At 37.8% G+C, this 21,548-nt stretch overlaps 2 protein-coding genes across 5 annotated transcripts; one reads left to right on the plus strand and one right to left on the minus strand.

The window, feature by feature from the left end:
- The first annotated feature begins 392 nt into the window (after nucleotides 1–392).
- On the plus strand, nucleotides 393–2,669 carry spaca9 (sperm acrosome associated 9). Its single transcript, XM_056257347.1, has 3 exons — nucleotides 393–572; nucleotides 1,555–1,757; nucleotides 1,961–2,669. Exons 1-3 carry the CDS (start codon nucleotides 429–431, stop codon nucleotides 2,256–2,258), a joined length of 645 nt encoding a protein of 214 aa, XP_056113322.1. The 5' UTR covers nucleotides 393–428; the 3' UTR covers nucleotides 2,259–2,669.
- A 209-nt stretch (nucleotides 2,670–2,878) lies between these two features.
- Nucleotides 2,879–20,077, minus strand: tsc1a (TSC complex subunit 1a). 4 transcript variants are annotated; one of them, XM_056257345.1, is made up of 23 exons: nucleotides 19,947–20,042; nucleotides 19,376–19,464; nucleotides 16,989–17,186; nucleotides 16,683–16,786; nucleotides 16,391–16,543; nucleotides 15,710–15,854; nucleotides 15,424–15,575; nucleotides 15,247–15,320; nucleotides 15,006–15,166; nucleotides 13,750–13,862; nucleotides 10,719–10,881; nucleotides 10,501–10,613; nucleotides 10,338–10,395; nucleotides 10,171–10,254; nucleotides 9,577–10,060; nucleotides 9,416–9,486; nucleotides 8,118–8,290; nucleotides 7,561–7,743; nucleotides 6,826–6,936; nucleotides 6,547–6,669; nucleotides 6,120–6,307; nucleotides 4,768–4,932; nucleotides 2,879–4,608 (listed from the first exon to the last, which is right to left on the minus strand). In XM_056257345.1, exons 3-23 carry the CDS (start codon nucleotides 17,095–17,097, stop codon nucleotides 4,113–4,115), a joined length of 3,423 nt encoding a protein of 1,140 aa, XP_056113320.1. In that variant the 5' UTR covers nucleotides 17,098–17,186; nucleotides 19,376–19,464; nucleotides 19,947–20,042; the 3' UTR covers nucleotides 2,879–4,112. The 4 variants fall into 4 exon arrangements, with proteins under 4 accessions (XP_056113320.1, XP_056113319.1, XP_056113321.1 ...); XM_056257344.1 differs by lacking the exon at nucleotides 19,376–19,464 and having other exon boundaries at nucleotides 19,951–20,077; XM_056257346.1 differs by lacking the exons at nucleotides 19,376–19,464; nucleotides 19,947–20,042 and adding an exon at nucleotides 19,780–19,918 and having other exon boundaries at nucleotides 9,443–9,486.
- Between the last annotated feature and the right edge of the window lie 1,471 nt (nucleotides 20,078–21,548).

Below are 21,548 nucleotides of genomic sequence, written 5' to 3' on the forward strand. Positions count from 1 at the left end.
CGCGTTTGTTAATGTTTGTTGCCATTGGTAACTTGGTCAGCCAATCGCCATCTCCGCCACCAGAGGGCGCATGAGTTTCATACTGTTGTTACTAAGCAGCGCAAATTCAATACAACAGAAACACTTTACATAATATGTTTGATAGACCTATACAGTACGCACTAATAGGTAAGTTCTAGTCCATGTGAATTTGTGTCATTTATTATGATGAATACCATTTCTGTTTATCTTCCATCAAAATCGCTATTGTTTTCCATATTGAATAAAATACCACTTTCTCAAGTCCAAACATCTCAGTTTCCAAGCTGTAGTCTCTACAGTTCTGTGCTAACAACAAACGTTAACGTTACCTCTAAACAGTACTGTTTTTATGCACTCTAACTTTACTGTATCCATTTAAACAGGTTAAGTAAGTTACTTCAACTGAGATGGCTGACGTCAGAGAGCAGTTACTCTCCATTGAGGAGAAGTATAAACGTTTCAAACAACAGCAATTTATATTTATAACAGCCCTTGAGCGGTCGAGAGAGCACGCCAGGGACAAAACTGAGCCTGTCTCCACCGTCGCACAGGTTATTATGCATTCATTATTCCTTTTTCTATTTAAGAAAATATCAAAACAATATAATTACAATACAACATTTCAAATGCTACGGGGAGGTTTAAACAATATTATAAGAACACTTTAAAGAGTGCACTGCACATGCTTGTAAAATTTTAATAAGTTAGCTTTTTTTCTTCAAGGGCAGTATTGACTCAAAATAATGCTTTAAATACTATAAAACATGTTTACATTTATGTATGGGAAATTTAGCCATTAAAATAAAAATAAAGTTTGATTATCTTTGGAGTTTACAATAATACCTAAAAGAACATATTTCCACTGTAATGTAAAATTTTCATCAACATTTACAACAATACATGTTGCAAAAAACAAACAAAAAAGACACAATGGCAGTGCCAAAATAAATGAACGGTGCATTCATAGTTTCCAAGTTAATTAGGCTACACTTTACTATGTATGATGAAAACATATTACTTCAAATAGTATTATTAGCAATAATTACACTACCGTTCAAAAGTTTGTAGCACTAAGGCTTTTTAATGTTTTGGAAAGAAATCTCTTACGCTGCCCTTGTGTTTTCCAGCCTTGTTTAGGCTGCATTCATTCGTAGTATTCTAATTTGGTGGTCAAGAAACATTCCTTTTATCATTCATGTTGGAAGCTATACGCAGTTATGGTCAATATTTTTTTGTGGAAACCGTGTCGCATTTTTTTTTCAGGATTCTCTGATGAATAGAAAGTTAAAAAGAACAGCATTTATTTAAATTCGATTTTTTTGTAAAAGTCTTTACTCTCACTTCTGATCAATTTAATGCATCCTTGCTGAATAGATTAATTTAAAAACTGACCCCAAACTTTTGAATGGTAGTGTATGTGTAATTATAATCAGTTCCACATAATATTACATATTGTTTATTACTTGTACTCAATACATATATAATTACAGCATAATGTGAAGTTTGACCTAATCATTAAATGTTCCTCTGTAGGTCCAAAGATACATGAATCACCACTGCAGCAATTCCACGGACAGACGCATCTTTTTGCTTTTTTTGGAAATTATTTCGGATCTTGGAGGCGTTTTAAAACATCTCGAGTCCTCACTGTCTAGCCAAAACACTTCCTGTGAGAGCCTGGATACTTGCAGGGAGATCCTCGGCCCCAACAGCAACATCAGCCAGCTAAGGGCACAGTTAAGTGACAGAAAAATTACACCATTTACAACAATTCAATTGCTATCTAAAGTTTTAAAGCTTAAAATTTAGATCCAGGATAACTGCTTTTTTCTTTTCATTGATTGAGATCACATGGTAACATGAAGCTCAAGAGTCATCTTAACATGAAGAATAGCCACAATGCAACACCATTAATTACTTCTTTTTTTTTCATTCACAGCTACCCACACAATGATATCAACCGGCTGAGCTGTGATGAAGCAAGGAATTTCTATGGTGGGATTGTTAGCGTGATTGCACTGGCTCTAGACCTCCTCACCACCTACAGTAAAGGAGGTGTTCAACATCTCACTCCAACAGCTACAGAAACATCTCAACAAACAGTAGCAAAGAATGTGGGGATGGTTGCAGACCTTGATAAAGACACCAGTGAGAACCCGAGTAGATATAAAAAAGGCACAGGAGGCTGGCATGCTGGAAAACCAGCTTGGAAGCCACCAGGAAATACAAGGAAATAGATAATACTTGTTCAATACTTGCGCATGTTTTTGCTTTCATATGTTTTCACAAAAGTATTATATACAATTATAATTTTAAAATAGATGACTATGACAAAAAATTATGCAAAACATATATATTTTATTTTTTGTTGATCATAGCAAGTTGAACACAAATCTGTTTTCTTAAATTCAAAATAGAGTCCCTGGTTACCCGTTACACCAAACACCGTCTGATTGTACCATTGTTCAGATAACTTTTGACAAACGACTTCAGGTGACGGACAGGTTTCATACTTTTTTAAGTAAGGCATTTTGTGAAACAACAAAATGTTTGAGAGGGCTTTTGGTATAAAAACAACGTAAAGCCTGAGTGACAGGGAAACAAAGCACAAGCTGTAAGATCACACTCATGGTGAACTGTGATAAGAACAGTTTGAAAAGAAAGAAAAACAGCAGTGATTTCCATAGATTTCAATTCTCACTGTAAATTCTCTGAGCCATTTCCCCAGCTGGCAGGCCAAAGCCAGCATTTTACTTTCTTTGCAACAACACTTCACATATTCCATTTATATCTCGCACTGAACACAAAGCCCTGGGGCAAGTTTTTTAGAAGGAGACGAGTATATTGCTCTGCTAGGGTTCAGCAATCTTAAGAGGGCCTGAATTAAAAAAGAAGTGCTTTTGCTTCAGCCAGCTGCAGCCTATTATATGAAGCCTTTTCGTTGCAGATGGGGTCTGACCTGCGTAAAACAGAAATGAAAGAAAATAATAGAGGGACATAAGCCTTCTGGCTTACAGCGAGCAGCTTCCTTTCAGAGTTTAGTGTGTCGAAGTATTGCAGTGGCCGTGTTTTGTACGCTATTAACACAAGAACATTCACCCGTCAGACATATCTTAAACCACAAAGATATTTTCATTTCTCAATAGGTCTCAACTGGACAAATACACCTACAGCAGCCTGGCCTGTGTTCTATAAGGCTCTGACGGTCCTGCAAAGCAGCAATCTAAATCTGTTTCTTTTTCCCATCCTCACTCATACCTTCGAGCTGGCATGAAGTATTAGCTAAGAAGTATTGCACTGGTGACTGGGCGCTACAATCCCAGTGGAGAACATTAATGCATAAAAATAAAATCTATTACTAGAAATACAACACAAGACTTGCTTATTCTCTATAGGCGAAGTGCACAAAGCACTGCTATGGCATATACACACACGACTTGCCTCAGCAATGAAATGTGATTTCTCATTCTACTTCACCTACGCCACATAGCTTTTTAGTTTTTCACATTTTTATCGGACTGATTGATTGTTTTTTAGAGGCATGATCTATTTACAGTGATCAAACTCTGTTTTGTGCAATTTCTGAGTCACATCAGCAGAAATTAACGATGTTCATCTCACAGTGACTCAAAGGGGCATTTTGCGTGGACAAATTTGAGAGGATTGGAAACTGCACGGTACTATTACAAGAGCAAATACAGTGATTAAGTCAATACATTTGCTGGAAAGTACAGTAAAGAGGCCCAAATAACATCCAGCCACCACGAAATATAAATCACCACGGTCGCTTAATGAATGCCAATTATAAAAAACAAAACAAAAATATACTGAATTACATTGAATTCATATTAGACAGGAGATAAGTGAACCATTTTTTTTTTTTGAAGACAAGATGTTCTCTTGCCACTGTGGTGACTATATGGCAACTGCCAAGCGACAACCTTTTTTTTTTTTGGCCGTTTCATAATACAAGAGCTTTTAAAATGAACTAAAACATTGCAAACCACTCTAACAAAAAGAGCGTTGCGTTCTAATACTGGGTCCAAAATTATCCTCTTCTAACTGCAGACAATCTTGTCAGCAGTGTACAATCAATGCTCATGGAGGGTCTCGTTGTAGTCCATGATCCGCAAATCCTGCTGCCTCCGCCGCTGAATATTATACGCTCGAGGTCTGTCCATGGGCTGCAGGTCAGCCTGGTCAGTAGCCCCTTCAAGCTCTATGCTCTCTGTGGGGTCTGTGATTGGCTGAACCTTAAGATCCTTGGAAAGGCAGGTGAGGGCAGCCGGCTCGCCATCATAGTGGCTCTCGCTCTTATTGCGAAACATCTCTCTGGCTCTCTTACCCAAAAAGCTTCCGGTACTGGGGTAAGAGCCAACTTCCAGCGGGGAGTCACAGGGGAGGGCAGGAAATGAATGGGTAAGGGCGGAAAGATCTTCTTCCTGGCTGCCATTATTGAATGCTGTGGGTGTTTGTGGAGGCCCGTCAGATATTTCACCATTGATGCACATGTGCGTGCCTTCCTCTCTTTTCATTGGGTCAGCTGATAGAGATGGAGCAAATGGGCCTGTACTGTTTCCATTAGGCCTGAAACACAAATGAAAATATAATTCTTCTACAAAATTCAGCAACCCATCATCTTTCTGTCTTGAAAAGTCTAAAATACATTACAGAACACATTGTTTGCATTTGTAAATCAGTACGTGGAGGGAAAAAATCCATGCATGACAATAATATGGACCACACCTCTGGTTGGTGGGTCTGCTGGGCTCAGAAGTGGGTTCTGCTGGTGCTTTGGTGTTCAGGTTTTTGAGCTCTATCTGGCTATAGAGCTCAAGCAGCTCAGATTGTAATGCCTGAGTGATGTGCTTCTGGGCCAAATATCTGTTTTCTGAAGCCTGCAGCTGCTCCCTACAGGAAAAAAAAAATGCAGACAAGGATTAAATTAGTGCATTTTACAGTAAGAATCGGTTGAAGAGATGAACAGAACCTGATGATCAATAAAGCAAAAAGATCTATCAACAACTACTCATTAGCAAACATTACAGGGGGTTCATGAGCTGATGAAAATCGAATCATTTAAATCATAAAAATGTAAAATTAAATAAGACAAAAATAAATTTTAAATATATATTATTTACCTACATGTCATGTGACCATTAATCAAGAACGTGATTGTGTTGTTAAAGTGCCCCTATTATGCAATTTTAAAGGTTCCTAATTTTGTTTTGGAGGTCTCCAACAGGTGAGACAGTAATTACAAGAGTTAGCAGGTTAGCCGGAGACCTACACAATATAAAACACAAACATTTTGAACACCCGGTAGAAAATATATACATCAATAATTAATCATACTTACAGGTTGTGATTCTGAGGAGTAAGTTGGTCCAAATAAAATGGATACTGTCCAATCTTTGATGGATAAGTGTTTTGTAAATCCTATTTAGACCTCACAGAGATTTAAAAAAGCAATCGTCAAAAGGTTGTATTACTGTGGTAATTGTAACCACTGACCCTTCACATCCTCATCCTTTGGAAGTGTTTGCAAAGTGAATTTTCAGAGCAGAAAACTGCATCTTCTTGACATGTACACAACACGAACCAGGGAGAGCGGGTCAAAGTAGACATTGTTCGTGGACAGCCAGTGAAGACGATAAGTGGGCATTGTGCAAATGTTTTACCACGTTACGTATGCAGGTCACGGAAGTGAGACTAGAATTCCTGAAGACTTGTTTACACGGTTAAGAGTCGATTATTTATTTTGGGAGACTAACTATTTATTGAGCACTTTTTGACTTTACAACTTTGCAGACCGTTGACATTCCCAGACAGCTATATTACACACTGCATGAAAGTGAATATTTGAAAAAGCATAATGGGGCACTTCAAATGATTGAAATACTAATTAAATCTCATGGGGGCCTTTAAGTAAATATTTTAGGTTATAGGGGTTCGGCTGATAAAAAATGTGGGGATCCCTGTGATAATATAATACACTATATTATATTATAAAATATATAATACACTGTGTTTGGGCATAGAAATATGATTCAGATTCAATAAGATTCAGGACTACGAAAGCAGGGATAACCACATACGTGGCTTGGCTTTTGACATTCTCCAGCAGTTTCTTTTGTTCTCGGATGACTTGCTCTTTCTTGGCGAGTTGGGTCTCCAGGTCTGTGATGCGCTGTTGGGCGGCATCAAGTCTTTGACTCTGCTGGAGAGAGCTTTGCCTCAAACGCTCAACCTCACGCAGTGAAGATGCCTGCAGCATATTCAGCTCCTAAAAGTCACAAAAAGATCAAGTCTGAGTTGATCTGAGCAGACCAAAGTAATTTTCAAGTTCAATGGTTTAAAGCTCTTATGATTGGGTGCTAATGTCTTGATCTCAATAGACAAATTGATCACATTAGCCACTATTTCATGGATTGCTGGATAAAAAAAAAAAGAAGCAAAATAGAGATCTGCTGAGTCTAAGCAATGATGTGATTTAAGTCATCAATAGTTAATAATCATAACTACCTTGCTAGCCTCAGGCCCCAAGCGTTCAATTTCCTCTGCACATAACTTGTTGGCTTCACCCAAAAGCAGCAGCTGCTTGTTCAGGAAAGCCATCTGCTGCTCCATGTTTTCACTATTGTTTAGCTGATGTTGGATAAATCAGGAACACAAATCAAAATTAAACCAACCAAATCAATAAATATGGGCCACATCTAAAATTTGCTTTTAAAAATTGAAATATTCTTCCACTGTAATGGATAGTGTTTTATATCCAGTATTTTTGTCACAAACATGTCTAACCTTGATGGACAGCTGGGTGAGCATGTGTCCCATATTACACACTTTGTTATTGGCTTTCTGCAGCCCTGCTTCCATTTCTCCAACCTTCTTCTGATTCTCCTGCAAATCACTCTGTAAATGATACCACATAAAACAATTAGCCTTTAAAGCAACACCAAGTAACTTTTCCTCTGCGGTCGCCCTACAGGTTGGAAGCGGAATTGTCCATTACTGCTGTCGTAAATAATTTAGCCTACTGCAGCCTACTGTCGCACGCGCATGCACATGCTCTCTGTTTATCCAGCACCGGCTTTGGAATCATGATGACAATTCAAAAGCTACCCGGCTGCTAGGTATCTTACATGTAGTTGTAGTCTACTGTCAAGTACGCTCCACCTATCGGCAATCGCTTGCCGTAAAGCAAGTCAAATTTGTAGTTTTCTTATGTCTCATTTGGACTACAGAAACTCGACCCGATCTGGCAATCTTACATAGCGTGGATATATCAGATAAAAGACCGCAAAGCGGTGGCATAAGTGCATTTCACCATGTCACGACTTGATGAACCACTGAAACGATTTTGAAAACATTATTTTAAGGTAAAAAATCTTACTTAGTGTTGCTTTAACACAGATGTCACACATTCTTTTCTACATTCCAGAAACAAAATGACAAACATTGGCAATTATTGTTGCTGTATTATGAGTGAATAAGAGTAACCATGTAATTATGCATGTCCTATAACCCTATGATCACCTTTAGCTCCTGCATCTTTGAGTAGTAGTCATTCCGCTCTTTCTGTAGCTGCTGGATTTGAGTCTGCAATTGGTTCACAAGAGCCTCCCTGTCTTCCTGTACCCGTCTGGAGCGCCGCTGCTCCTCCTGCAGGCTTACCTGCACAGTCTTGATCTCAACTTCCTGAAGTTTGAGTTGTGTTTTCTGCAACACACACACAAACACAACACCACTTGAAAATCGCTGATATTAACAGCAAAAATTCTAAGTAACAACCTGCAAAACACAACAAACCTCATAGCATCTGTGCATCACCATCCTCATTAACATTTGAGGGGTTTTATCATTGTGATGTCACTAGTTATGCCAAGACCTGAACACTCTCACATTTTCTGCACTGATTATAGAGAAACATTTACAGAATTTCTCCGAATGGATTTGGTAAAATGTGATAAATGGAGCTAAAAGTATTATTTAATTAGTATGCAAAGAATGTAGAAATTAATCACTGAGAGGCTTTTGAATTTTATGCAGAATTTTGCACAGGCCTGGGTAATCCTTCCAGTTTCATTTATTACCATGGAGTTGTTTTGCTCTTCCAGTGCAGTAGTGTTGACGATACGGCCAAACAGACGGCGATTACGAAGCGCGTGTTGCTCTCTCTTATGTCTCTCATACAGCAGCTGGTTATGCAGCAATAGCAGCTGACTGCGCAACATCCCCAGCTCATCTGATGCTGCAGACACAGGACCTGTAAAAATATATTGCAGTCAGTATATACATATATATATAAAAAAAATATATAAAAAAATCGCATTAGGGCTGCATATAACAAACTGGCATTTCAATATTTTGGTTTTCTACGATATATACTGCAATACAAACAAAAAACCATATTCACAGTGTTTATATATATATATATATATAGTCAGTGCTTAGCATAAGTGAACACAGCCATGCTAAAGTTGACTAAAAAGAGGAATAAAAAATCATCTTTTGGAAATTGATGCCTTAATTAAAAAATGAGGAAAAAAATCCAACCTTTAAGGACACCAATTTTCTTTGTGAATGAATAATGTATCGTAAATAAATAAATGTTCTTCCTTAAAATACAGGGGGCATAAGTCAGGACACCCCTATGTTAAATTCCCATAGAGGCAGGCAGATTTTTATTTTTAAAGGCCAGTTATTTCATGGGTCCAGGATACTATGCATCCTAATAAAGTTCCCTTGGCCTTTGGAATTAAAATAGCCCCACATCATCACTTACCCTTCACCATACCTAGAGATTGGCATGGGGAACTTTATCAGGATGCATAGCCTAGTATCCTGGATCCATGAAATAACTGACCTTTAAAAATAAAAATCTGCCTGCCTCTATGGGAATTTAACATAGGGGTGTCCTGACTTATGCCCCCTGTATTTTAAGGAAGAACATTTATTATTTACGATACATTATTCATTCACAAAGAAAATTGGTGTCCTTAAAGGTTAGATTTTTCCTCATTTATTTAATTAAGGCATTAAGATCAATTTCCAAAAGATAATTTTTTATTCCTCTTTTTCATCAACTTTAGCATGGGTGTGTTCACTTATGCTAAGCACTGTATATATATGTATATATATACAGTATATCACATTTTTTATTTTAATATATCATGCAGCTCTACTTAGAATCTACAGGAATTCAGATTATAGCTGATCAGGACCACCACAAAGCTGTTTCTAAGGATTTGATAGTGAACTACATAGAAGACAGTAGGAGAATGAGAAAAAAAGTTGTGGCAGGAAAACAGGAACGGTTGTAGGAGAAAAGTTGGAGGACACAATCGTCTTGAGCACAGAGAGCCTATAAATTAGTAAAATTTCTAAATACCTTTTCCTTTATTGCTATGCTGTTTACCTCCAGAGTGTGGGTCTGCTGATTGGCTTGGAGAGGACAAGGTTCTGTGAGAGAGCAAACAGACACCGTTCCGTCACATTTCCTCTAAAACGCTTTCACTGGTCATATTAGAAGTCAGAAGAACAGAAGCATACCTCTTCAGCACTTTCTCATGAGTGTCGTGACCCTGCTGAATAACACGGTCCAATACCTCCAGAGGGGAGGTGGCAGAAAGATCCTCCCCCTCCAGCTCCTCTCGGTCCTCCTTTTCTCCTTCAGCCCTTTGAAAGGCCTCTGCAGTCTTCCTCTCCAAAAACAAAGATGCCACCTTAGGCAGGGCAAGGTCGAAGAGCGGCTCATAAGGCATGGATTCCTTCGTCAGATCAGACAGAGAGACTTTACTGCTCTTCCCGTTCTCGATGGGGGTGAAAGCGGGCCAGTGGGACCAGGAAGGTTGCTGCTCCCCACCTTTGGCAGAGCATTCAACCCTGTCTGGTGTGGACACTAAATTCTGCTCATGGCTGGGGTGAGATGAGAGAAGTGTGTCCAAGGAGCCGGAAAAAGAGCAATCCAGGCCTGGCCTCATTCCGAAGTCGAGTCTCCTGTGGGTCAGACTCAAAATCTCCTCATTGATGGTGTCTAGAAAGAAAATGTTAGAGATGTTGATGAGAGCAGAGCACTTTGAAAACTGAGGGATGATTGAAAACACTTAAAAAGCTGATTGTTGTGCATGATGTCACCACTCTCACCATCCTCTCTCTCCCCGTCTGTCCTTTTGACAATGTCAGAGAGCTGTGCCAATGACGCTGGTGTCTTGGCATCAACTACACCTGCTAAAAGTGGCAAAAGCCAAGCATATTAATATGTCACTTACTCAATGAAATGACACTGTATAAATCTCAGCAAATATTCTCACCGTTGTTATTAATACTTCTGGGTGTTAATTTTTTCAGCTCTTTGCCCGTCTGAATCACCTGAGCAGTTTTAGACAGTAAAGCATTTTCATGAAAACATGAACACATGAACACTCTGAAGGAGTTTAATAAGTAACAAAGCAAAGGCTTTATACGTCATTTTACCTTAGCCTGAGTACTGCTGGTATTTTGGGCAGGTTGCCCTATGTCCTCTGAAAGTGATGGGAGAGAAGATGACCCTGAAGGCGTGGAGGGAGATAGGGCCCATTTTCCATCCCCTGTATAAACCCCCCCCCCCAAAAAAAAAACATTGAAGCCATCCGAGAGACCAAACAAACAAAAATAACTATTCTGCTTTATAGATAAGAATTCATTTGGCTGACCTGGAGTGCTGGGGTTCCGTCCTGAGAGGTGGGAGGCACTATGTGAGATGTCAGAAACTGTGGTGGGGGACATTCCTCTAGAGCTGGGTGGGGTGGTCATCCCACACATTGAAGAAGGGCTCCACATCTCCTCCTTCGTCCCTGAGGAGTTCATCTCATCATTCTGTTGATGGACCAAACATACGTACATTCATGCAGTAACGGATCACATAAGTGCAAATCTATTTTTAGAGGCTTGTTTTGACTTTCTGAACAATTTGGTAACTATTTACTGGAAGTAAGCAATATACCGTTCTGTCAAAATGCCCTCCTATTTACATAAAAACAGTCAGCTTTGTCCTAAGGCCCCATCCACACTACTGCGTTTTAGTTTAGAAACGGAGAATTAAAACGAATACAATCTCCGTCCACACCAGCGTTTTAGCTGCGTATTAGAATTGATATCCGTCCACATTAAAACGACTGAAAACGCGGATCACGTGACCATTCACCTACACTGGGCATGCGCGTGCTGGTGTAAACAGGAAACAGATGGACTATTCCTCAGATTTGACGAAGAAGAAAGTAGCTAAGTTACCTCTGCAAAGAGCGACGCTCCATGTACGTTCGATACCGCCGCTGCACACGGGAATTGTCACAGATCGCTCGAATAATAGCTTGCCTCCGGCGCATGTACGCAATTATAGCATTAAAAAATGCAGAATTTACTTTCACAACAGCTGCTAGCAAAGACATCAAAGTCAGAAACGCTTGGCATGACTGATGACACCCAACCAGAGAGCCGAGCGTGAGCCTCCGCGTCATCGTTTCTAAAGTCCTCCGTTTTGACCCGTCTTCACTAAAACGCCCTCCGGAGATTCAAAACGCAAAACGGGGTCGGCAGCGTTTCTAAACTTCTCCGTTTTAGGTCTTCGTTTTTGCCGTTTTAGTCTGGATGGGAGGTGCAACCGTAGCAAAAGGTCTCCGTTTCTAATCTAAAATGTAGTAGTGTGGATGGGGCCTAAGTGAACAAAGCAAGTAGAGAAAGAAATTGGATGTACATCAATACATATCATATACATATCAAATTGGATGTACTGTATCAGTATATCTAATCTGTGCATTAGGTCTTAAAGTGACAGCAGCCTGATATACTTGTCTGTGTCCCTAATTTTAATCAAACAACAAAAGAAAAAGAGAAAAATCACTCACTGCTCTTGACTGAATAATTCTAGTAGCTTTAATAAGAATCAGCAAACAGTATATTTAATTCATACAGTGAAGCCAATCAGCAGTAGGGGGTGTATACACTCATGATGGGGGAAGAGAGAGTGAGCAAGAGGGTGATTTGAAAGAAAGACTGTCGAAAGAGAGATAGAGAGTCATTACAAAAGAGAAAATGTTACAGCAGAGTAGGGGTGAGCGATATCACGATTTTTGATCGTGGACGATTAAAATGTCTCCACGAGCTGCTTTAGAAGAAATATCAAAGTATCGTGCTACAGTGCATTATATCAGTTCATTTCTGACGCCTCCATCTCAACATATGGTACAACGCGACGTACATTCACATCACATGTTAACGCAGAGGTACAGGACACTGCAATTCACAAAAGTTCATTATTTGCATGTGCTTTAAAGCCTTGCCGGTTAAACGCTTCATTCACATGCTGATGCGCTGTTCTAACATGCGCTCTTTTATGAGCGCCTACACCCGAAGCGCACATGAACTAAAAACCTGTCAAACAGCCCCTGGTTACTGGACTAACTTATCTTTAGAGTCTTATTGTGCTAATACTGTCAAACACACAAGGTTTGCATAAACACAGTTGGTTATGTCTAAAGTAAAAGCAAACATTTAAGAGAAAATCTGGTGCGTGTGTCATATGCATGTATATTAGGCGTGTCACATCCCAGTCTTAAAGTGACAGAAGCCTAATAGTAAACATGCTGCCGCTTGTGATACAAGGGATAGTTCACTCAAAAATGAAAATTCTGTCATTATTTACTCACTCTAATGTTGTTCTAAACCTGTATTAATTTCTTTCTTGTGCTGAACAAAAGAAGATATTTTGAAGAATCTGGGTAACCAAACAGTTGCTGGTCCCCATTTACTTACATAGGAGGAAAAAATATACTATGGAAGTCACTGAAGACCAGCAACTGTCTGGTTACCCAGATTCTTCAAAAAAACTTTTATTTTCAAAAGAAGAAAGAAACTTATTCGGGTTTAAAACAACTTGAGAGAGTAAATGACCATTTTAATTTTAGTGGGGAACTATTCCTTTAATGTTAATAAAACAACAAAACACAAAGAGAAAATCACTCACTGCTCTGAGAACTTTAATAGTAGCTTTAATAAGAATCAATGTATAATTTATACAGTGAGGTCTATGTAGTGTTTTATTTTCATATTTGCTCATTTAATTACTTTCTTCAATGCTACTGTTAAATACACTTACTGTAACTGAAAAAATAAAGCACTGATTATGTGTATCTTTGTTCTTATTTTTAATAACAAAGAAAATAATGACAAAGATTTGTATCTTCGCCACTTTGGCCTAAATGTGTGCCATTCATTTGTATGTGATATTTTGTTACCTAAGGCTTTGTTTTTAAAATAGGGACATTAGTTTGGCTGTAATGCTCAGTCATTTGCAAAATAGTAATTTTCTGAAAAAAATTGTGATATGGTATTTTTGCCATATCGCCCACCCCTGAAATATCACTGGAAAAAGAAGGATTATGATCAGACAAGAGCTTTAGAATTAATATTAGATTGATTGATTCTCCAAAATCATTACTGCACCTTTAAAGCTCAATTTTATTTGTATCTTTTTTTCTATTGTATTGGGCTAGTATATGTTTTAACAACCTTATTTCCAGAACAAAATAACTATATTGTGCTATATATCATTATCATGAAATAAAATTTCTCATAAGGTAATATAAGACATTGGTCATATTGTCCAACCCTACTATGTACAGAATCGTTTCCAAACCATAGTCAAGTTTTTATACATTATTGGATCAATAATTGAAAAATGCTTACTTGATTGTTGGAGGCCTCTGCACTGGAACCTGAGTCTTGAGTTACAGTGAGATAAGGTAGTGACAGAGAAAGAGACTGACGAACAGCAGCCATTGGTGTGACAGATGTGATTTCTGTTAGGAGACAAGTAGGTAAGATTCACAATCAGTATTCTTCACAGGAAAAATGTGAAGATTGCATTACCTATTAAATAAACAAAAAAATGTATTCAATGTTTTATTCAATGTAAAACTTTGAAGTTGATCTCCTTTGGAGATGAAGAGTTGGTAATAAAATAATATATATTATAGTTGTTTAGTTGATGTATGTAAATATGCATGTATATATATATATATATATATATATATATATATATATATATATACACACACACAGACACACAGATGGTCTAAAACATTATGGCCACACACAGATGAAGTGAAAAATGTTTATCTCCTAACAAGGTCACATGGCAAGGTCTGGGTTAATTAGATGGTAAAACTAGGTACACCCCTTCGTGACAATAGTGTTCCCTGGTGGAGTGGCTTCTTTCCGCAGCATAATGCACCCTGTTAGCCTGGCATGCCAGACCTACATCATCACTGGCAGCGAAATGATTTTTGCTGCCGCTAGGGTGCGTCTAGATTTCTAGGCTAGCACCCTGTCACACTGCACACATTGTTCAGGAATGGTTTGAGGAACATGGTGAAGCATTTAAGGTGTTGCCCTGGCCTCCAAATTCACCAGATCTCAATCTGACTGAGCATTTGTGGGATGCGCTGGACCAACAAATCCAATCCACTCCACCTCCAAATTCCCCAGATCTCAATCTGACTGAGCATTTGTGGGACGTGCTGGGCCAACAAATCCAATCCACTCCACCTCGCAACTTACAGGACTTGAAGGATCTGTTGGTAATGTCTTGGTGCCAGATACCACAGGACACCTTCAGGGGTCTTGTAGAATCCATGGTTAGGCGGGTCTACTGTTATGGTGGCACACGGTGGACCAACAGCATATTAGGCAGGTGGTCATAATGTTTTGTCTCAGAGGTGTATGTATTTGTTTTGATAATTATATTTTTCCCCTCTTTTTTATGAAAAAAGATGGGGTGGATAATTGTTGCTCTTTATTTGTGTTGAAGGCCTGTGTGCGGAAAAGCCTTTTTTTAAATACAATTTCCAATTTTCCATTAGTAAGATTTACAGAAAAGAACAAAACAGGACATCACTGAATTAATAACAGAAAAGTTCACTCCACATTATATGTCATTTTACCATGGATACTGAGCTCTGAGGATGATCGACTATTGTCTACAGGACGCCGTGGTATGTGATCTGACAGAGAGGAGTATCCCTCTTCAGATGATGCCTCCTTAGAATCCAGCGAAATTTTGGCACATTCAATCACAATATCATGTGGCTCAAATCTCTTCCATCTACAGAAAATTAAAAACAGTGAGGTACGAACATTCACATTATAATCTAACAAAAAAGCACGTTATTTCTTTTTACATACCTAATTGGATCAACCTCGTAGTCTTTGGTTCCAGTGATGAGCTCAGGGTGTATCCGTACATGCTCTAACATGGGCTGACATAAAAACAGAAGGAAATTATAGAACGGTTTTGGGAATAGTAAAAAATAATTTTTGTGTGTAATTTTAAGTGACTATTCTTAAAAACTGTGAGCTCACCTTCACCACTTCCTCAAATGTGTCAACATTTTCTTTCATACTATAGTGGGCACGTAAATATGAAACAAAGTTACAAGGATACATCCCATATAAACGATGAAAAAGTGAGTACACGCTGGCATGTAGATGGACTGCAAACACACCCTGAGCACCTACAGGACACATCCATAGAAAGAGTACCTTTACACCAAGTTATGTTTCTACCATCTAATCATATCACTTCAAAGATATATAGCTAAAAGAATTACAAAAGACAAATTTGTTTGCAATGTTTATGCCAGAGTACCTGGGTGACGTTGGTTCCATGCAGCAAGCCGTCCAAAGATATCAAAGTACTCGCACAGAAGTTGTTTGTTGGTTTGAGGAATCATGGGTAGTAAAGTGATCAACACCAGCACACCAGTTATGAGAATTACTACATCTGAGTCAGTCTGGAAGTAGAAATGTTTTTTTTTTAACTACTACCACTACCATTTAAAAGTATGGGCTCAGTAAGATTTGTATTTATTTTATTTTGCAGTAAAGGTTATTTGTAACAATGTCAACTAATAATAAGAAGCACTAAATCAGGATATTAGAATGATTTTTGAAGAACCATGTGACTGAAGACTGTAATCACAGGAAAAGTTACATTAAAGCAAAATAAAAAACTTTTTTACTGATCAAATAAATGCAGCCTTAGTGAGCATAGGATACTTCTTTCAAAAACTTCTTAAAATATTCTTACAGAACGCAAACTTTCGAATGGTAGTGTATGTAAACATACATACATATGCACACATACTGTATATATATTAATTTAGAAAACAAAAGAACAACATAAAGGTGAATAAAGAACAATCTTCATCTTTGGGGGAAATATCCCTTCAAGACATTTTCTGCTGTTGTATTCCATTCCTCAAATATCTCAGGTTAGAACAACCCATTTGTAACCCCCATTACATTTGACTGGCCTTTAGTTTGGTACCTTGAGGCATTTGAGCAGCGAGGCAAGAAGAGGGAAGCGTGCGATCTTGTGGATCCATGGTGGCTGCTTGCGAACAACATGGCCAAGGAGAGTGATAGTGGACAGACGGCAGCTCTGCTTTCCCATGCACTCATTCATCTTATCTAAAAGATACTACAGAGAAATGAATCCAGATAAGGCTGTTATTCATCTATGACTGATATTCTGTAATCCATGATGACATCAAACAGTATTCATCAATGTGTATACTGTATACGGAAGAAAACTGAAGATGGTGGCTATTTTCCCTCACCTTATCATGGGGCTCCCTGACAGAAGACAGGATGTCCAAAGCTTGAGATGAGCTTGTATCCAGGAAATAGTCCACGAGGCAATTCAGCAACATGGTCCCTTTTTCTACCGATCAAATTGTAAAAGAAATATATATATATTATATATATATATGTGTATGTATGTATCCACTGATATTGACAACTAATTACAAACATATAAAGTAGTGAAATTCAAACAGGAGTTGAACAGGTGTAGTGTAGTGATACAATTTTCTCAATTTGACCAATGTACCCGAGTAATGATGTAAGCACAAGACATGACTAACCTGCGCTGAGAGATTCCTGTAGCAGGTTTTTGACCTGCTCCAGCTCGTGCAGGTCAGTGGACCCCAGAAGAGGGACAAGGTCAAACACATTTGGCTGGTCTTTGGCCATAGCTGTGCAGGACAGTGGGCAGGACTGATGCCTTTGTCACAGCATAAACCGATGCCCTGTGGTGTCAGCATGGGGTGTCTATGCATGAACTAGGGACACAAATTGGCAAAACACAATCACTGTTAAAAACATAAAAACAATCATTTTAATGACGACAAACTTGCTACTAAATCTACATGTATATAGTATACATATACTGTACATACACAAATAATACATGCATGTGTGTTCAAAGGTTTGGGATTGGTGAGATTTTTTATGCTTTTGAAATAGTCTCTTATGCTCAGCAAGACTGTATTTATTTGTTCAAAAATACAGTAATATTGTGAAATATTACAATTTTAGAAAGCTGTTTTCTATGTGAATATATTGTAAAATGTAATTTATTCCTGTGATCAAAGATGCATTTTCAGCATCATTACTCCGGACTTCAGTGTCACATGACCCTCAGAAATCATTGTAATATGATGATTTGCAGATCAAGAAACATTATTATTCATATTTGAAAACAGTTGTACTGCATCATTTTCTTGTGGAATATGTGATACATTTTATTTTCAGGATTCTTTGATGAATAGAAAGTTCAAAAGAACAGCATTAGTTTGAAACAGAAATCTTTATTCTCACTTTTGATAAATGTAATGCATCCTTGCTGAATAGAAATATTTAAAAAGAAAAAAAAGATTGACCCCAAACCTTTGAACAGTAGTGTACACTATCGTTCAAAGGTTTGGAGTCCATTTAAAAATTAAACCTGCAAAATGGTTTACACTGTTAAAACAGTTTACACAAAAATATTAATCAGCACAGCTGTTTTTTAACATTGTTAATAATCAGAAATGTTTCTTGAGCAGCAAATCATTATATTAGAATGATTTCTGAAGGATCATGTGACACCGAAGACTTGAGTAATGATGCTGAAAATTCAGCCTTGATCACAGGAATAAATTATATTTTACAATATATTCACATAGAAAACAGCTATTTTAAATTGTAAACATATTTCATATTGATTTTACTGTAGTTTTGATCAAATAACTAGTCTTGCTGAGCATAAGAGACTTCTTTCAAAAACATAAAAAAATCTTACAGATCCCAAACTTTTGAATGATATTGTATACATGCACAGGGGTTGGACAAAATGATGTGAACACTGGGGAAATACACAATATTTCTTTACTAAGGTGTATACCCAAATTTGCCTTTAATACAGCTTCCAAACTTATTAAAATAGATCAATACAACTTTTGAATAGTCTCCAGTTGAATGTCGTCTATCAGAACATCTGCCAGTTGCTTCAGAGATGATAAACGAGGGAATCTGCTTCACACTCTTCTCTCCAAAACTGCCCACACTAGTTCAATACTATTCAAGTCAGGTGATTAAGACCAGGGCAGATAAAGATCATCTTGGCACTCCAACTGTCGAGGTTTTATGATCATAACACCATCTTTTTCACATTTTAGCAGTGGTGTCTGAGATTATATTTTTAGCAATTGCAGCTCTTTCATTTATCTTGACTTTGTGAAGTTTTCTGTGGTCAGTTTTTGTAGAATCATAGTCTTCAGGGTGAATATTGAGGTTTGCGGTCACTCTGCTGCAGTTGTTCTGTGTTGTTTGGACACAATCCTTCTTAATGGTCGACCGTCCCTATTATTCACTTTCGGTTTTTGCCCTCTATTCTTCTTTGCTGATAAAGTCTTGCCATGCTTACACACATCCATAATCATGATGACTGTTGTTCTTAAAACACACAACAACCAGGGGGTTAAGGTTACAGATGCTCTTGTTAAACAGGCTCTGATGATTTGCCCATTTCACACTGAAAACCACTTATACTGCAGTGCACTGATATACAAATTAGAGAATATAAACAACAAAAGGATAAATAAAAGATAATCACAATTATCCCCATAGTAATGGGTGTTCACATTATTTTGTCCAACGCCTGTACATGCATACTGTAGTAGTACACAATCTTTTTAAAATGTCTGGGGTTAGTATGATTTTTATTTTATTTTTCAAATCAATGCTTTTATCACCATTTTATATATTTTTTGGACAAGTTCCATGGTAACACTGTCTGGGAATGTACCATTGGTATTCTTTAAAGTACCACCACGTAAATACCATAGTACATGAACATGGTATTCACTCAGCACCCTGGTATAACCATCTAACTGAGACCATCCCAAAATAGTAGTATTTTGTGAGTGTGTAATCTCAACAACCCACTCGTCCATGATGCCCAAAATTGTTGTCTAGGTAGTCAGCTTACTAAGTGTTGAGACGCAGCCATTATGAAAATCAACTGTAGCCTGTCAGATTCTCCAGCGAAGAAAGTTGAGCTGCGAGTGTCCATAAAGACTGAATACAAAATAAAGGAAATTAGACTTTTGACTTCACGAATACTAAACCTAATATTAATCTAACACACTTAACGGTTACCCTCAGTCTTACAGTAAGTGTTAAACTCAACGAGTAAAGCAAAGTAGTTATTGTAAACGCCATGTACTAACGTACGTGACAGCAGCGCATTCATCACTGCTGGCAAGCGAGGGCTTTAACTCTACTTCACGTCCATGACAGCTTTCGCCATTTATTTTTACTACAACCCGACTTACTCTAAGACAAATGTGACACATTAAACATATACCAGGCGACTCAAAAACAATGTATTACCGTACAGAGAGAGCGAACTTCAAACAGTCGCCATCTTGAACGCCTCACGACCTTTTACACTGCTGAGCTGTTTGCGCAGATGAAAAACTTAAGATCCGACGATCCCGGTGTAAGTGGAATCCAGTGGTGAGGGTTAAAGGGTATATGTTTAATTATAGACAGGATACTGACCGACTCTTCTGTCTCGCTGTCACAAGATCACGGCATGAGTAACAGAAAGGTGTGAAGCGCTGCTGTGCAATATGAGAGCTAGCTAAGCATGTTACATGTAGCGGCTTCAGCGTGACAGAAGCTCACAGCGCATGCGCGGGGATTTAAAGGACACACATGTTTATTTGCAAGAGAGTCAGCCAGCGTACTAAGTATTAAAATATATAGGCCTATAACTAAAAAATACTGTCAGATAGTAGTTTGCAGTTCATGATACTAAAATGTATTTCATCATATAGTCCATATGACAGTGAATATGGCAAAAACATTAATTATTATTACAAATATTAGCTATTATTTAACAACAACAATTATTATTAATAATATTAATAAACAACTCTGTTTAAGAGTTTGGCTTGTTGTCTTGCAGTGTGCAACAGTTACTGCTACTGATAATAAATGATAACAGAAAAAGCAGAATGTTGTTTCTCGTGCAAACAAATCTTATAATGACCTGCTGTAAGGACTATTAGACTCCGCTGGGTGTTCCCATTCACTATTTGCAATGTGTGCTCAGATTTTCATTCTCTGGTTTCGTAGATGAAAGCGTAGAAAATGTCCCCAATATGGACAAAAGATGTTGACCTTGTTTTAATTCAATAAGTAAAGTTTCCCCAAAAGTGTAAGGAAACTTAAGCCACACCAGAAAACAATTGTCATAGCAAAATACAGCAAAATATTAAACCAAACCAAAATACCAAAACAGTACATTTAACAGCTGCTGTGATTATCTCTTTCATCAACTAAGTGCAAACAAACCAGTCTGCAACTCTGCATCTCACTGAGCTCTTCTCTTAATAAAGTGCGGTGTAATTATAGTCTGTTAAGAGGCATTAATTAATGAGGTTGCTAATGCATATCTGATGTATTCATTGCTCAAGGGAGAATATCAAAGAGCTATTGACAAAAACTTACCAGAAAGGATAGCAAAGATAACACCCTTACAGCTTTACAAAAAGCGGAGACCCAATCCTGCAGCAAAAGACCAATAAGAAAAAAGGCATGGACATGAGATTGACCAGGTGCAAACCCAGATAACACTCCAGCTTAATGCTGATATGCCTAAAATACTGATATGATGACGTGACTGCTGTGAAACCAGCAGAAATCTTTGCAGCTTTTTTGGTTTTGATCTCACTTATTCAACATGCCCACTCAAACTTCTACATCCCCTGGCATGACTTCAGACAATATGATTTAACCCTTACAGCTATTAACGTCATAATTAGCATTAAATTAATAATTTAGTGTGCATATGCATACCATACATGCTCTTTATTTAATGAATGCATTGTCAAGAAAAAAAATGTAATATATATGACTTCCATTCCATTGTGATTGTTAAATAGAAAAACAACAAAAATATTAAACATTAAAAATAAAATACAATAATGTATCTTTATACCATTAGTTAACTTAACCCTTGTGCATCAATTAAAAAAAGTTACACATAGGTCTATAGTGTACAAAAATGTCAGTGTCAAAAAACTGTCATAAAATGTTCACACTTGGGAGCACAGACTTATGTCTGGTCTCATTTTAAAGAAGACCATTGGCAA

The sequence above is a fragment of the Rhinichthys klamathensis genome, unplaced genomic scaffold (assembly GCF_029890125.1).
Source record: "Rhinichthys klamathensis goyatoka isolate OS25496 unplaced genomic scaffold, OSU_Roscu_1.1 h1tg000137l_1, whole genome shotgun sequence".
NCBI lineage: Eukaryota > Metazoa > Chordata > Actinopteri > Cypriniformes > Leuciscidae > Rhinichthys > Rhinichthys klamathensis.

Coding starts and splice junctions, on each gene's coding strand:
- tsc1a (XM_056257344.1), bottom strand. CDS start 17,097: ATGGCCAAAGACCAGCCAAATGTGTTTGACCTTGTCCCTCTTCTGGGG. Junction 6,937..7,560: donor CAAAGATGCAGGAGCTAAAG/GTGATCATAGGG, acceptor TATCATTTACAG/AGTGATTTGCAGGAGAATCA. Junction 6,670..6,825: donor TCACCCAGCTGTCCATCAAG/GTTAGACATGTT, acceptor ATCCAACATCAG/CTAAACAATAGTGAAAACAT.
- spaca9 (XM_056257347.1), top strand. CDS start 429: ATGGCTGACGTCAGAGAGCAGTTACTCTCCATTGAGGAGAAGTATAAA. Junction 573..1,554: donor CTGTCTCCACCGTCGCACAG/GTTATTATGCAT, acceptor GTTCCTCTGTAG/GTCCAAAGATACATGAATCA. Junction 1,758..1,960: donor ATCAGCCAGCTAAGGGCACA/GTTAAGTGACAG, acceptor TTTCATTCACAG/CTACCCACACAATGATATCA.